Source organism: Brienomyrus brachyistius, chromosome 10 (assembly GCF_023856365.1).
Source record: "Brienomyrus brachyistius isolate T26 chromosome 10, BBRACH_0.4, whole genome shotgun sequence".
Taxonomy (NCBI): Eukaryota; Metazoa; Chordata; class Actinopteri; order Osteoglossiformes; family Mormyridae; genus Brienomyrus; species Brienomyrus brachyistius.
The window spans coordinates 8051968-8068764 of NC_064542.1; the positions used below are offsets into that span (position 1 = coordinate 8051968).

Genomic DNA, 16797 nt, shown 5'->3' on the forward strand with positions numbered 1-16797 from the left:
TATACTGAGTCTCCTTGTCTTTAGAATATACACAGAGGGAAAAACCTCGATCTACCAGCAGTGTGTTGGGCGACTGTGATGTGAACAAATGCTATCCTGTCTGGTATGAACCAACACAAGAGCTACTGTGGCACAAATGGCAGACAATTTTAGCACTGGTTACTGGAGTGCTATACCGTGGAACACATGACATCAAACCTTGCTGCCTAGCTGCGGACTGGATTCGTTGGTCCAGCGCATCCCACAGATTCTCGACACATAACCCAGCCGTCTACATGATGCAACAGAAAACACGATTCACTAGCCCAGGTGACCTTCTTCCATTGCTCCAGTTGCGATGCCTGTGTGCCCATTGTAGGCACTTTCGGTGGTGCCCAGATGTCAGTATGGGCATTTTGAGTGGTCACAGTTGGACTATGCACACTATGTTGTCATAGTACTTCCGTGACCTTCATTAAAACGACATGCAATTTGAGCCACAGTTGCCATTCGGTTGATGCCGATAACATACCAGACGGGATACATTCACACCCCACATAGACAAGTCTTGGGCTTCCAACACCCTGTCAGAAGAACGTGGATTTTCCCTCCTCTGAACCCAATCAGTAAGTACTCACCATGGCCAAGTGTGAGCACCTCACCAGCCTTGCCATTTTGGAGATGCTCTGATGTAGACAAAGTCATTCAGATCTTCATCCATACTCATTTCTTCTGCATTCAGCATGTTGACTTTAAGCACTGAATGTTCGCTTACCGTCAAATATATCCCAGACCTTGACAGGCACCATTTTTATAAAGTTCATATTATTCACTTCACATAGCTCATGATGTTCTGGCTCATCGGTGTTTAGTGCTACTTTTTCCTGGACTTGGGCCTCTGCTTTGGGAAGGAAAACAAAAATGTTCTGTAACCTGCTGTGTAATAATCCTTACTGTTAAAGCAGAGGTCAACAGCTTGATAACAAATAACTGTATTGAGCTCATAAACCAGTTTTTAATGTTACGTTTGTGCAGATTGTTTGAAAACAAAAAGTGCATGCAGTCTTAAGTCTTGACATCTTGAACTGGTAAAATAGTAATGTTCTGCAATTTAGTCGAGATAAATATAAAGTATTAATATGCCAGCAATATATGTATTCATCCAGTGTAGGGCTACCTCTACAAAGTCTCTTCATTTCCACTTGAATTCCATCCTTTCTCCCCCAAACTTATGATTAAAGTTATATCACCAACTGCATTCCACATCTACTGCTGATAGTACGTGTCTCACGCATGACAGCACAGCAAACCCATTATACATGAGCATTATACAGGAACAGCAGACGGCAGCCATGCCAACCGCTTCCGGAACGTTCCCCATGAGGGCTGTGTGTTGAAAACCCCTGTCGCTGCACACACACCTAGACTCTCTGCACTCGCTGTCTCTGTCACTAGGCAACATTACAAAAAAAAGATGAAGCTAAGCTTTATACAGTGGGATATATATATGTATGTATGTGTGTGTGTGTGTGTGTGTATATATATATATATATATATATATATAAACTTGGTTTGTTGAGGAAATACAACAATTTCCTGAATTTCTATTTTTGTTTTCAGACGTAGACATTCCAGTTAATGTCACCTAGGCAACGGACAGCTGCTGACAACATTATATTTAAAAACTAAATTTGTAGTTCAATGCTACATATCAACACTTTGAAGGCAGCCGCTGCTATACACTTCTTAAATTGTATGATAGATAGTAACCTAGATGTCTTTTTTCACACTGTTTTTTTTTGTTTATATGAGTTTCTCATAGAACTTCTTGCCAAGGCCCTAAATAAGGCGAAGCGTTTGTATGTTGTTACTAGCTTTGTTTCGTATTTCGCCTTGCCGTCATTTCTCTCTGACAGGCTGAAACGACACACACTTCATTTAAATAATGTTTACTTTGAATTCTTCTTAGTTGCGGTCTGTTTATTATTGTTGATTATTGATCATCAGTCATTTTAAGTTGGAAATTCAACTGAAATCCCAACATCTTACGGCTTTCATGGGCAAAGCTTATCGTCATATTTAGCATAATCATGTTATATTTGGAATTGCCTGCGAACCCCAGCCCCCCAGAGTAAGAGGCCAGTGTGACTGCAGCGGCAGGGTCTCTTACAGTCCCACCCTCCCTAATCATACGCCAATACGGCAACAGAATAATCAAGCGTGAAGAGTCTGGCGTTTGCATTTTCCTGATCTGATGCCCAATATCTTAATGCAATATGAGCTCAGGCACGCTCCAGTTAGAAAGATTAGTTGTAGTGGTGCTACCGACTGAGTTGCCATCAATCCATTCATGGTAACAATCCATCGTAGAGCACACATGCACACACACACCAACCGCATGCTATAGGCAAGCCACACACACCGCATGGCCCTGAGCTATGGCACAAAACCACAGGAACCCGTGCAAACAAGAGGAGAACTTGACACAGCCCATCCTGTGGTCTGTGTGGATCCCAATGCCCCAGTGCAGCGAAGGGAGCACTTTGCTGCAAAATTGGCGCCATTCCGGTGGATGATACATAAAAAAACTGAGGTCCTGACTCTCTGAGGTCATAAAAGATCCCTGGGCATCTTACGTAAGAGTCGAGCGAAAGAGGTGGTACGCAGATGTCCTGGATAAATTGCCCACTGTGGCCCTTTCATATCTGGCCTCCTAATCATCCCATTTGTCTAACGGCTAATTCTCTCCTGACCCATCAGCAGCTTAGCTACTGATCTGGTGCAGAATGGCTGCTGTCACATCAGCCAAGTGGGTCCTACCGTACATAGTGGTGGTGGGTGAAGTTTCTCCCTTTTGTTCTGTAAAATGCTTTGAGTGTCTTGAGAATGGCACTCTGTAAATGTAACATTCATTCATTCATTCATTCATTCATTCATTCATTCATTCGGCATACAAACTCCATAGAGCCAGGACAGGAATGAAGCATGCATCCTGTGGGTGTCGGCGCACACACATAAAAGGCGAGTTCTCTGCTCTGTGTTTTTTCTTTATGGGATACTTGAAACCCTAACTTATGACCATCTTAACAACTGATGTTTCTGGCCTTTTTTCCATTGTTCATTGATATTTTTTATTTATCTTCTTTACAGTTCATGATTGCACATCCATCTCCACATCCACACATCAATGTCCACTCGCACTGTCCACACAGACCCCCTGGCAGCTTGCCACTCACTGAGAGAATCACATGCCTACATTCCTCTCAAGTCAGCTGTCCAGTGCCTTGGTTTAATTTCCTAAGTCAATTGTTGTAAAAGTTTCTTGTAATTAATAGTTCAGCTAACTGCCAACAACTATTCAGTAGCTATCAAATATGACTATTAAGGTAATTTTGCAATATTATTGATAAAATTATTATTTGTTGTTAACGTTTATATTTCTGCTGTCTCAAAGAGCAGTTACTGGCAAAAAAGTATTTCCGGAGATTTCTTTATAACATTGCTAGAAATATATTTTGTGAACTTGGTTCAGTAGATGACTGTGGGAAAACAAAAGAATAACTTTTCATGTAACTAAGCCACAGCGTTTCTGTTTAAACCAACATACTATTCCATTAGAGCAGTGATTCTCAAACTTGGTCCTTGGGACCCACTGCCCTGCTTGTTTTCCTGCTATCCCTGCCCTACGCACAAGTCCCAGCTGTCTTTCAGCTTCTGATTGACTGAACACACCTGATCCAGGTAATCAGCAGTGTGTAGGGCAGGGATAGCTGGAAAACGAGCAGGGCAGTGGGGCCTGAGGACCGAGTTTGAGAACCACTGCATTAGAGAAACCTGCAAGAGATGTCACCTGTCAACAGTTTCCAATTTAGTTCTAAATAAATGTGTCTCCTTAGCAACCCTATAGTCATACCAGGCAAGCTCTTAGGACATTTAACGGCGAGTTCCTTTTGCGAACATGATTAATCTAATTTAGTTTATTAAAGAACCTGGTTTGATTTCCAGAGAATAATTATCACTCAGAAGCCAGACGCGAAGACAGTTTTGCTGAGGAAACATAACCTTAAAGCTAAAATGTCATTTAAACCGACATGGGAATCAAGTATCAGATAAGGGACAAAAAACAAGTGGGGAACAAGTGTGATTTTACGACATAATGCTGGGGACAGAAAAGATCGCTAAAGTTAATCTCTCAGGGTTCTGAAAAAAATAGAGACTAATAAGCTTTCAGAAATCACAGTGGCTGGTGGGGGCTGGTGTGGGGGCGGCAAAGGATCTCAATAAACAACAACCTTCCCCTGAACCTTCAGCAAGACACAAGGACACAACCATTGCCCCTGCTGTTGCAGATTAAGCCGTTTGCCCTGTTTTAAAGGGGACACGCACTCATCACCTTGCGGAACAATGTGTTTTACGATCATTTCCTCTACATAATTCCCATGGTGCCGAGATTACTTTGCTTAATATCATAAGTGATTATACAAAACGTTAGCCAAATCTGTTTTTCCTAAATTGCATGGAAACGTCGAGAAAGAAAAAGAAAACTCATGCGGACATCTGCGGTATTCTGAAACATACGAAGGTGACAAAATCTGTTTAAATGTTACATGAATATTTTGATGCCTTCATTTCAGTTTAACAACCCAATATGACAAAATATGTTAAAATGTTAGATGAACATTTATGGTTCTTTAGTTTTAATTTTGAAAGATTTGTTTTTCTTTTTGCTTTCTAATTAAGGTAAACGTAAGATTTAAAGAAACGTAAAAAGCAAATAATTCCCTTTTAGTTGTGTCATTGGTAAATCAGTAAACAAATAACTTTCAAGCTGTTTTTGAAGGAATATCTAATACTGCTGTAAACTAAAATGTTAGTTTTGCGGTTCCTTAATGCATTTTAAAATTCTTCATCATGCAGACGGTCCAATTAGTATTTTACTAAGATGTGTGTCAGAAAAACGTGTTTCAGATTTATGTGTAACTGGTTTTTACAGCATGCAATAAATGGTTAAGAAGGGAGGAGCCCAGCTATTGAGACGGGAATTAATCATATTGTTTTCACTTCTACCGTAAGCGAGACAAATCGGGTACGGATGAGCGCAGGCACGTCCAGAAGCTGTTGAGAGAAGGTGCGCCGGGTACAGCGAAGGGTACCTCGCAGGGTACAGCACCGGGTACAGTGCCGGGCACAGCGACGGGTACCTCGCCGGGTAGAGCGAAGGGTACAGCGCCGGGTACAGTACCGGGTATAGCGCAGAGTACCTCGCAGGGTTCAGTGCCGGGTATAGCATAGGGTACCTCGCAGGGTATAGCGAAGGGTACAGCAGGTTAGGTGGTAACTGCGAGGAGCCGAAGCTCCGCTTAATTGATACGTCGCTACCAAGATGCTTCTGTTTTCCTTAGCAAAGGAGATCCCAGGAGACACTGAGACATCCTTCAGCTGACCCGTGCAGGTAAGCAGAGCATTAAAAATAAAGAAAAAGGCAGCAGAGGGAACAAGCCAGTTTGCAGGATGGTTGAATGAAAAGGTTTTTGGTGATTTCATGTAGATTCCGAAACACGGCAGATTGCAAAACAATTGGCGCTGCATGTATAAAAAGCGTAGGGAGTTCTGCGTGCATTAAACCACGAATTCATATATTCTTGGTGTAATATTGGCTAATAATGTTCACGGGCATCGTTATACAGTTTTTCACCAAAGCAAAAGAAGCCGAAGGTGTTGCGTGCTGAATTCAATGGATGTTAATTGTCTTGATCGTCCCTAAAATAGTCATATGCAGTTCATGAGTTATTGCGCAAGAAATCATGCTTTTCTTAGATGTAATATCGCCAAAACGTACGATTATCCGTATTCTGTTTTCTGGCGTTATAATGTTGAATATAGTGATTATTTTTTCCGTTTTGCGTTTCATTTTCTTTCTTCACTAAGCAGTTTCCCCAGACTGCAAGAGAAAGTACGAAACCCGATATGTTACAGTATAATTCAAGGCCATCTACAGGTTACCTCCGTATCAGACAAAACCGATACACATTCCCCTAAAATCTAACACATTCAAAATTATGTAATTTTTCTGAGCGCCTGAAAGCATCTTGATTGGTTGGCATTCAGATGAGTATTTACATAATTTCACTAATTACTAATTCACTAAGAACAGCTGTAATTCGTGCTGCAGGTGCCAGTTTGGTATGCCTCCATGGAGTTAGGGCTTGCGTTTCCATTTCACATCTCTGTCTCTTCTGCCAGATGAGAGACAGTAAGTAGAGGCAGAGCAGCAAATACTTTTCGTGTTACGTGGTAAATCAGTGATTTCAGCTCTTCCTTGTGTTGCACACTTTATGAAAGGTACCATTTTGGCTATTGTGTTACTTTATGTGATTATGAGAGATTGTAGAATATGCGGATCCTGTGCACTTAATTATTGTTCCATGTGGATTAATATTTTGGCAGATTTACTCTACATAGAACGATTGGATTATTTTATGCAATATTTTATATACATTTTGAGTAATTGATATCTGGTTCGTTTGAATATTCTGTTTTCCATACACATACATAAAAGCTGATCATGTTATTGGGGGGATTTCATGTAACTGGTGAAGTACTGAAGGACCGGGAGTCGGATTAAAAACAAAGACATTGCATTTTAAAGCTAAAACTGCGACCTGAATGAAGGAGAAGTATAAAAAGTAAAGTATTAAAAATTGAGATACTTGGAAGTCAAATATCTGTTGACAAAGGAAGCATTCGAAAACATCGCGATTTCATATCAGGATGTCCTAAGATACTTGAGTTGAAATATAAGACCCCAGAGAAATCTGTCTAGAGAGATGTTTGTTTGAAGTGTCCCAGTCTATTTTTATACTGGAAAAAAAAACTTGTATATCGATTTTACTGTTTTCTTAGGCATGCACATGAGACATGTCTCTTACAATTAGAGCAGGTCTGCGGGACGTAATTGTGTTGTTCTTTTGTGATTGGTTAAAGTATGCCTTTCTGGCAGTGTGTATGCCACAGTATGAGTTTGGACTTCAAACAGTCATTATTGGATTAAGAAATATGTATTGCTTAAAAATAAAAGCATAATTTTGTGAACATAATGTTGAGCCTTATACAGTAGTTAACGATGGACAAAAAGCATGAACACGTTTAAATTTCAGATAAGCTTCATTTGGAAAAAAAATGAATCGCGGAGACGTAGCATATTAGGATGTACGGATGCTTTTACTGCATTTTAACATAAATACAGTATTTAAAGGATGGGTGCAAAGCATTTAAGCAAAGTCTATAAAGAATGAAAAATGTTGAATGACCCGTATTCTATAACTAAATGATCCGATTTTAATTAAAACTCATTATCTCGTTGATGAGCAAAAGTCAATTTAGAAAAATTAATAATTCCAGTGTTAAAATCAACAGACAGCTGTACACATTTGTTACATCAACTCTCTCAGTAAAAATGCACGTTGGATTGAAATGCTTATTAATGAACAAATATTGTGATATTGTCAGTAGCAACTGCTGTTTGGCGATCGCAACAACACGCAGCACTGGCAGTTACGGCGAAGTAGCAGACGCTGTAAAATAATGAATTTGAAAATTTTTCACAAACAGAAACAAATCTGGGAATCCATTAAATAAGCCACGTGAGCATTACAGCAGTAGTATTAAGCCACATAAGTCACATTTGCCTTGTCTGGCGCTTTTGTTCATAGCAAAGTACGGGTGAGACAGGAAATATGTAGAAAGCATTGAGAAGGGCTGCCATGTCTTTATTACTGGTAAGAAGTTTGGGATTTCAAAAGGGGAATGGTAAATAATGAAAAAGTGTCTGTTGTTTTCCAGAAAGAAAATCACAGTAATAGTAAGATATGGGACAAAAGCAATGGATGGCAAGTGTGATCGGGTATATTTTAATGTGCAGAGTGAAGGGTGTTTTTAAAGTCTGTCTCTCAGGACTGAAGGATGAAAACATGGTGTCAGTTAAGTGTGAAATTAGCTGCAGAATCACCAGCCATAGAATTCAGCCGCTTAAGGCATGAATGACCCAAATTCTTTTACCACAGATGGACAGACAGAAATGCACAGCTTGTTATATCTTAGTTGCGTATATCACGGAAGTTTAAATGACCAGAATCAGAATGTGGAGGCTGAATGTTATGAAGCAAAAATAAGTGCAGATAAGAAGTGGCGCTATTTCATTTTTCAACATTTGTAACTGCAGGACAAAAGTGTCAGTTACTATATCAATGCAGTTTCTTTATCTTATGCGATTAAAACTTGCAGCAACGAAAGAGCAGGAAGGGAAAAAGATTTTAAATCTACACACAGTTAAGCGGTTGACGAATAATTCAAAGGCCCGGAGTCCTTTCTGTTCAGCTTTTCTTTGTTTTATTGTCATGATGTATGTTATTGTACATAAAGTTGTGTATATAAAATTATATAGAAACGGATGTGTGAGTCTGTGGGTTAGAACTCTGCTTGTGATTGGAAGGTTGCCGGTTCGTTTTCCAGGGATGCAGAGTGATGTCACAGTTGGGCCCTTGAGCACAGTCCTTAACCCTACTTGTTCCAGGAACCGACTCCCCCTGCTCTCTCAACTGCAGGTCACTTTAGATAAATGTGTCTAGTAAATAAATAAATAGGCAGGTTTCCTCTCACAGCCCAGCACACGTCGTCCTATAGACTGTGCAATTTCAGCAATCCTGAAAGTAAATGTTTATTGCAAGCTACAGTGTGCAACACAGGTCGAATAAACTTGGGAACTACATGTATGTAAACTGTAAAGCTGCACAGTTACTGTACTGAATCGTACGCTACAATGCAAGTCAAAGTACAAGAATTAAACGTTATCAGTGTTGGTTGGTTTGTAGACATTGGTTGTAGTAGCAGTCACATTGTAAGATGGTCATACTATGCCCCATAGCCTGTCCTTAGTCAAAAGACTGTGACAATGCTCATCTTTGAACTTCTCTCACACTGCGATGTAAGACCACCATTTGAGCATGTATACCTCACCTTATGAATACCCATTTTAGCATTTTAGTTACATGTTAGCATTGTTCCCAAAGACATGAACGAGTAGTCCCCATAAAGATATGTTTACCCAACATGTATGTGTGTGTGTCTGTGTGTGTGTGTGAGTGAGTGTATTAGGTTTATATTACATTGGGGGGACCAAATGTAATATAAACCTCATTCCCTCTGTAGCCTAGGATGAGCCCTGGGATATATATTCGAAAGCATCAGGTATAATCTTATCCTAATTACCTTTTTAAAACAGTCTAGAAGTATTAAGGTACAACACATTATTAAAGCAATTATGGTGCTGCTGGAATCAGAATGTCAGTCAACAGATTATTGGATGAACAAATATTCGGCTTGTAATAATGAAAAACAAGCTTAGTAAACACATTCATTGAAATGCAGATGTGCTATAATATATTAGACACAGATTTATTCTCTAACAAATACATATTAAAAGGAGACTTGAAAGAAATTAGCCTAAAGGGATGGTGAATTCTGGCATAGTAGCTTTTCCTGAACTGTAGAAGGTTAGGGTTAGGGTTAGGGTTAGGCCTTGGCCACTGCATACGTCAGACAATTCAAATACATAAACATCTGTTATCACTGAGAAGATATATCAGGGATGTACCCCTATATAAGGGATTTACCCCTTATCCTTTATAAGGAACTAGTTATTAACCATATGTATTACTTTATTTAAAACAGAATATATCTCTTTTTCTTGTAAAGAGTTTATACTGTAGTTTATTTGACATGTATCGTGTTTATATTTTAGATTTTATTTAATTCTCTTTAACTGCTGTTGGTGATATTACTTTTCCTTCCTGCTGTATCGTGTTCATCGTGTCCAATGGTATCTGTCTGTGCAGTTGTAGCATAAGCAAATTAGTAAAGTTTTTTCTGATTCTGATCCTGATCCTGATTCTGATTCTGGTCCTGGGTATTACTATGTCAGAATTTAAACACTGAAACGTTGGGACCATTTCCTAATTCTAGAACTGATCGGCTCAATGAAAATATGCATCAGCAGATGTCCAACGTGGAGCGAGCGAAACATGCCACCAACAAAACACATGGTGATCGTCGCTCTCAGGAGGAACCGGGAGCAGTAGGACTTTTACTTTGATGTGTGAAACTGATACATACCCCCCCCATCCCCCCCCCCAAGGCACTAATGTTGCTTGAACAGCTGAGAAAGATTATTTCAAAACAGTATTTTGAAAACATTGCCTGTATATGAGGTATATAATCCTACTCTCCATCTTTTCCGTAAGACAGGATGAGGACCGGTCCCCTTCAGATATAACCAAGCCACAGACTGGAATGGACCCACTGGGGAGGACAGGCATGCTTTGGATGTGACGCAGTGTATGGTTCTGTCACAACATGGACTAAGGAGGCAGGCTGTACTATTTCACCAGCTGACGTGATGACTGCTCACAGCGCACATTTAAAGAGAAGCATCGTTCATTCAGAAATGATCCAGTCGAGTATGTTTTTGGGCTGGAAAAAGACATGGTACATTTGACAAGAGGAATGTAGAGAAAACCGTCTCCCCCTCGAAGACACAGAGCCAATCCTTGAAAAATATAGGCTGCATAGGAAAGAATACAGTCCAGTATGAGGATTTTTGCAAGCTAGTCTTTGCGAAGAGGTGAAGTCCTCTGGTGCGACAGCTTTCCTGCGGCGCGGAGGGCTCTTCGCCCAGAAGCATGGTGATGTCACAGAGCACCTACACCTTCCTGACGTGTTTCGCTGGCTTCTGGGTGGTGTGGGCCTTGATCGTCATGCTTTGCTGCTTCTGCAGCTTCTTGCAGCGTAAGTTGAAGAGGCGGCGGGACGCCCAGCCGCCCGAGCAGAGCCTCCATAGCCTGGAAATGGACTCCCTTGAGAATCGCGGCTGCCCACCAAGAGAGCCTGTGCACCTGGGCCCACCGCAAGCTCTGTGCCCGTCTCTGCAGTCTCTCCATGCCATTCCGCAGGGCAGCTGGCCGGCTTCACAAGGTACCTCACCTGCCATTTCCGTCATGTATTTATTCAGGTCTTTCTAGGTCAGATATCCATCCATCCATCCATTTTCCAAACCGCTTATCCTACTGGGTCGCGGGGGGTCCGTAGGTCAGATATGATGACGAATATACTTTTATTATATGTAGAGGAAACAGTTTAGCTGTGGTGTGTTACACTGGAAGAGAACAGGAAGTCACTGCAACACCATACTGGACAATAGGTGTTATTAAGTGGATTAAGTGTTATGGAGAATTAAAAACATGACATAAAAAATGGACTGGCTATAGGTTCAGTACTTGAACAAACTACAGCTTTATGGTACAGATAAAGCAAATTTACACACCGTGAGCGAAGTAAACTGGGACAAACACTGGCCAACGTGTAAAGTGCGACTGTATTTGATTAGATTTTTTTCCCTTCAAAATACAAGAGATGTTACAGAAAAATTACAATTTCCTCAGGTCAGGACTCAAATAAAATAATTAAAAATACACATGCAATATTTTGTAATTGCAAACCATTGAATTGAAACCTGATGTAGTTTTTTTCTGCGGTATAACTGATTACATAGCGCAGGGAAAAGAAGACTATCATCGCTTAGATTTCTGGCTTGCTCAACATTTGCATACTAGCTACATGGCTAGTTTATGTTGTTCCGTGAAACACTATTTTGCTTTGGTCTCCCACAGAAATAATCATCAATGTTCCCTTTCACCAGAATGTTAATCTCAATAGTGTTTTCGCTTGTGTTTCACAAAAATTTTGGAGATTGAAATGCACGTGTCTGCTTTAGCTATAAAGTCTTGATTCTCTGTCATGCGCATTACAGTCTGATCATTAATTCTGGTTTGTGTCATGCTTGACCTGCTCTGAGTTCTTGACCCGATTCTGCATTATCATTTGTTACCTTGTTTCAGTCCCACCTAGGAAATCACTTTGATTGCAGGATTTGTGTTCTTCGCTCTGAAGTTCTGATATTACATCTATAGTCATTTTTTTTCTGTTAACTCGTGACAATGAAATACAGTAAACTCTAACACACTGAATTCTCGACCCCCTTTAGCTCACTGTGTTTTGAGAGTTCTTGTTTACTGGGTTCTCTGTAACAGTGCTGCTTGCGGCCTTTAAACTCTTCAGCAGCAGGAGAGCACTCGGTCCTGTTTGGGATGGATTCAGGAGTGAACAAATGCTCTCTTCGTCACCAAAGCGCCTGAGGCAGTGGCCCTTGCTCTCGCGGTCACCCCTTTCTGATGTAGTTTCCGTTACCTGTAACAGCAATGTCAGAGGATTCATAAAAAGTGACCTTCTTATTGATTAATCTTCAGTTTCACTGTGCTGTTTCACTGGCGTAATAAAGCCTTGTTCCACGGCCACTAGCATTCAGTGGAGCTTAAGGCTCCCTTATGAATCTATTTTATGAATCTATTATTTACCATGTCACTATTTGCATACTAATATTCTGTTCACATTTGCTCAAAATCCTTTCCGTCACTTTATATAGGGCCATTCTTCAGAAACTATAGATTTATATTTTATTCGCTACTTGAACACCTTGACATATATACGTCAAACCTGTTTCCACGTGCATCAGGAATCTCATCTTAATGACCTCTTTGATCTCTTCCTGTCCTAGTATACTTGCTTCTTCCTCTCTGTTGACCATGGTCTCCTCTTACAGAAGCCGATGTTTTTGGGAAACCACCTTCCTACGAGGATGCGGTCCTGATGGAGGACCCGCCACCTGCCTATAGTGAGGTTCTAGCTGACATTAGAGGGGGGACCTACACCAAACCCGATGCAAGGACATCCAGGGAGCTGCAGGACTCCGAAAAGAGCAAGACGCGCCCTGACACTCTCGCAGCCCGCGCGTACTCTTCCCTCATCCACCTCCCTGCAGCGGAACACTGGGATTCTTTAGGCTGCTTCCTATCCACTATGGATATGAACCGCAACAACCTCCCTCTGCCTGCCTCCGAGTCCTCAGTCATGGCCCCGCCTCCGCTCCGGGGAAGCTTCTCTGGTGGACAGGTTCCAGACCGGCCTTTACCGGACCAGACCTGTGACCTGCCGACCGCTATCCTCGTGTTCGGCAGGAGTACAGCTGTGTAAGCCAGAATCTGCGCCAGAACACGCCTCTGTCACCCAGACTGTGAGAGAAGTAAAGAATTTCCTCCTTTTATGCTGCTGTGAAGCGAATGGGCCTCGTGAAGTAACCGCCAGCTTTATGCAGTGACGCAGAATACTCCAGTGAGGTGTATGCACGCACTGTAGCTGTTCAGAACCCTGCAGTTAGTGTCCTGTGACAGGTGAAAAAAAGAAAAGAAAAAATAACATTCTACTTGAAAAGTACTTTAGTCTGACGTGCTTGTGCACTAACATGCAGGAACATTTTATTTTTTTGTTTGTTTTCGCTAAGTTCACCCCGCTAGCCGAATGCCTCTGTGTGGTGAGTAGCATATGCTTAATGTATAGGTTTAGAGCTGATGCAGCCAAGTAATGCACATCCACTGATAGCAGTTTATTCACAGAGATATACTGTGAGGATATACATTTAGTGACAGTCCTTTTTTAAAATTTTAAATTTCTGTAAATAAAACAAGAAATACTGTGATTTTCCAGTCTTAAAGCACAGCCTTTTATTAAACTTATTTTATTGAACACCTACTGGCTATTTCCAAAACTGCCAAGGAAAAAAAAAGGAAGTTACTATCTTATTGTATTTGCTTGTCCTTTGTCATGTGGACATCTGTTGAGCGTTTTAAATTCTTTAGTCCAGTCTGGCCTAAGATCCCGCTACGAGCATTCTTTCTACGTATATCATGTGTGATGCATTTGTCCCTGCAGGCACTGCATTTACATTTTATTAATTTAGCAGACACTTTTATTCAAAGCAACATTCAATTCAGGACAAAGGATCACACAGTCCCTAGAGCAGTTTATGGGCTCAGGGGCCCAACAGTGACATCACTCTGCAAACCCTGGGATTTGAATCAGCGACCTTCTGATCACAAGATCACGACCCGCTGAGCCACACACCACACTACACTAGAAAATAAAGCCATTTTATTGGTGCCTGTGGGGAAATTCTCATTTTGCCTACCCCATCTAGCTGCCCATGACACACACGTAGGTGAGAGTAAGCCTGGCAGTGAAGGGCAGCCACCTGCAGCGGCGCCCATGGAGCTGGGGGTTAAGGGCCTTACTCAAAGCCCCACGGACACGTAGCTATTCTGCCAGACTCAAACCGGCAACCTTCTGGTCACAGATACAGAGGCATAGCCCACTAAGCCACATTCTGCCCCATTACCTGAATTAATTTAATTGGATGTACAACTTAATTTGGGGTTTGGGTTGGCCTCCTTTATTCTCATTTTAATATCATACATTGTATCCCAAATTTATGAATGCCTGCTGTTTATACCACCAGGCAGTACTGCCTCCTAGTGGTGACTGACACAATAACACCAACATGTCAAGGGATAAGCGTTCAAGAGAAGTGAATGAAGTTAGCAGATGCTTCATAAGGAATAACCTTTGGGAATGAAATCTTACGCCCTGGCAGAACAACCTCAACGTTACGGGATTAGATTAAACCTTTGAAGTGTGTCCCATGATCTGCAGCTTTTTGCAGTGCTCTCATACACTGGACCCACACTGGGATGTAACTAGAACCGGGAGCATAAACACTTATCTGACTTTTATTGTGTTTTTCTATATCTATCAAAATTGAATATTTTCCTAATGTCACCCAATGGAGCATAAATCTCGAGCAAACGCTTGACAGATATGTCGCCTGAAAAACACGCAACTTCTCACGTGCTGGAGAATGAATCAGCAGAAGCGACAATGTTTTGCATACCAAAGGCACCAAATGTGATGCTAATATTATTATTTGCCTTCAGCACTGGTTGAACTTATTGTTCAACAGAAAACATGATGTTGCTTTGGCATTTTGAAATGTTCCCCAGCATAGAAAACATTAATGTCATGAACTTACATGTCTAGGGTAATGTGTATTCCTGCTCACCAAATTATTGTCCTCTGCTTATATTTTGAAGGTATCTTTTTTTCCTTTTAACAGTAATCCGTAATGGTAATGTATTATTAATTGATACAGTAAAAACCAAATGATAAATAATGGAACATTTGGCATATTTAAGTGTACTTGAAAACCCCCAAGATAACAGCAGCTGTGTGGACATTGCAATTTAAAGGGGACTTTGCCGCTAGATATGACCGCTGTCACAGCCCACGCCATTTGCTGGGCCTGCTCCTTTAAGACACACGCCGAGCGCAAGCCTGGAATGAAATGTTTTGTCACACTTTTTCCTCATGAAAACTAGACCACTGGTGGCAGAACCTCTAAATCATCATTAACGTACCTTTATTAACATTTAATCAGTTTTTGAAAAGTCTTTCAGGAGAATATTACACTATTTGTTATATATATTGGTTTTATAGGTAGACCTTGTCAGCAACTAATTGTCTTTGACCCAGTAATTTTACCAGGATTGTTGGAGGCTGACAAAGGTTTTGGAACTTGCAGCATCCCCAAGCTCACATTCTGCTTAATTCCCGTAGGCGTCACAACCGAAATCCAAAAGCTCCAGATTTAAACTGACATACCACAACGCAGCTGGGAATCTGCAAACACTGAGCACATATACCGAGAGAAAAACTGGCCTCTAACCCAGTGTAACACTGTGATGAAACAGGGGTACGCTCGCCCCCCCAAGTCGGGCACGAGAAGGAAGGTCTGGAAAGTAGTTTTACGAATTAAATCCAGCATTATGGATTAATGTGAGTAGGAATTACATTATGTGCTAATTAGACCTTTCTGTTTGCGCGTGAAAGTTTACCAACAGATCGTTCTTACAAAGGACTATGACTGTTGTCATATATTAAAATTCGTATTATTATTAAAATTAGTTTGCATATCCGTGAAAGCCTTTTACCTGAGTAGCAGTTATGCTCCTCCAGAGTTACGTAACATTTCAGCATTATATTGAGAGGACGGATCTCCATTCTCAAAGTGTAATTCAGCTTAAAATGTCAGCAGTGGGGCGTGTCCCTGCTCGGCCACATTAGCCGCTGGAGAGCACTGAACCCAACAGCGCCACCTGCTGTCGACTGAGCATTACTGTAACGTGAAAAAAGAATTGACTCGTCTTCTCTTCGTTCACTTAGATGTGCGGGTTTCCGTAGCGGCAGCAGGCGGGTCTCTAAGAAATGGGGGTAACTGGCACTTTTAAAGTGAACTTTTTGCAAGCTGCATTTTCGTTTATATTAATATTAACCTAAGTTGGTATCTGGCACCGGTGAAAATGTCACTGAAAAATTAAATAAATAAGTAAATACAATAAAATATAAATAAATAAAATAAAATATTTCATTACAAAAAAAATGAAATTTGTGAATTGTACAAAACTGCACAAACCTTGGTGTTTAGACTATTTTAGCACACACTACTTCATATATATATATATATATATATATATATATACACACACACACACACACATATAGATATATGAATATGTGTGTGTGTGTATAGCTGGTAATTCAAAATTATGTTTTGCAATAACTAGTAATTAACAGGTCTCCAGTGCTCTGCAGCAGTTTTGCACGTCCTTGCAGATAGACAATCATGTACAAATTTGTTGAATTTTTTAACTTTTTTTGTTTTTTAAATGTATGCTCAATGTTTTTTTTAAAAAAAATGTATATGTTCTGTTTTGTGACATCGTGTCATCTGAGGTGCTAATACATACTACAGAATAGTTG

At 40.7% G+C, this 16797-nt stretch overlaps 1 protein-coding gene and 1 long non-coding RNA gene across 2 annotated transcripts; one reads left to right on the forward strand and one right to left on the reverse strand.

The window, feature by feature from the left end:
* The first annotated feature begins 10715 nt into the window (after positions 1-10715).
* LOC125751124 (proline-rich protein 7-like) lies at positions 10716-15975 on the forward strand. The gene is made up of 2 exons (XM_049029689.1): positions 10716-11007; positions 12692-15975. Exons 1-2 carry the CDS (start codon positions 10716-10718, stop codon positions 13120-13122), a joined length of 723 nt encoding a protein of 240 aa, XP_048885646.1. The 3' UTR covers positions 13123-15975.
* LOC125751125 (uncharacterized) lies at positions 11389-16073 on the reverse strand. Its single transcript, XR_007400524.1, has 2 exons — positions 15969-16073; positions 11389-12279 (listed from the first exon to the last, which is right to left on the reverse strand). It is a non-coding gene; the product is annotated as an uncharacterized LOC125751125 (long non-coding RNA).
* Positions 16074-16797: the final 724 nt, after the last annotated feature.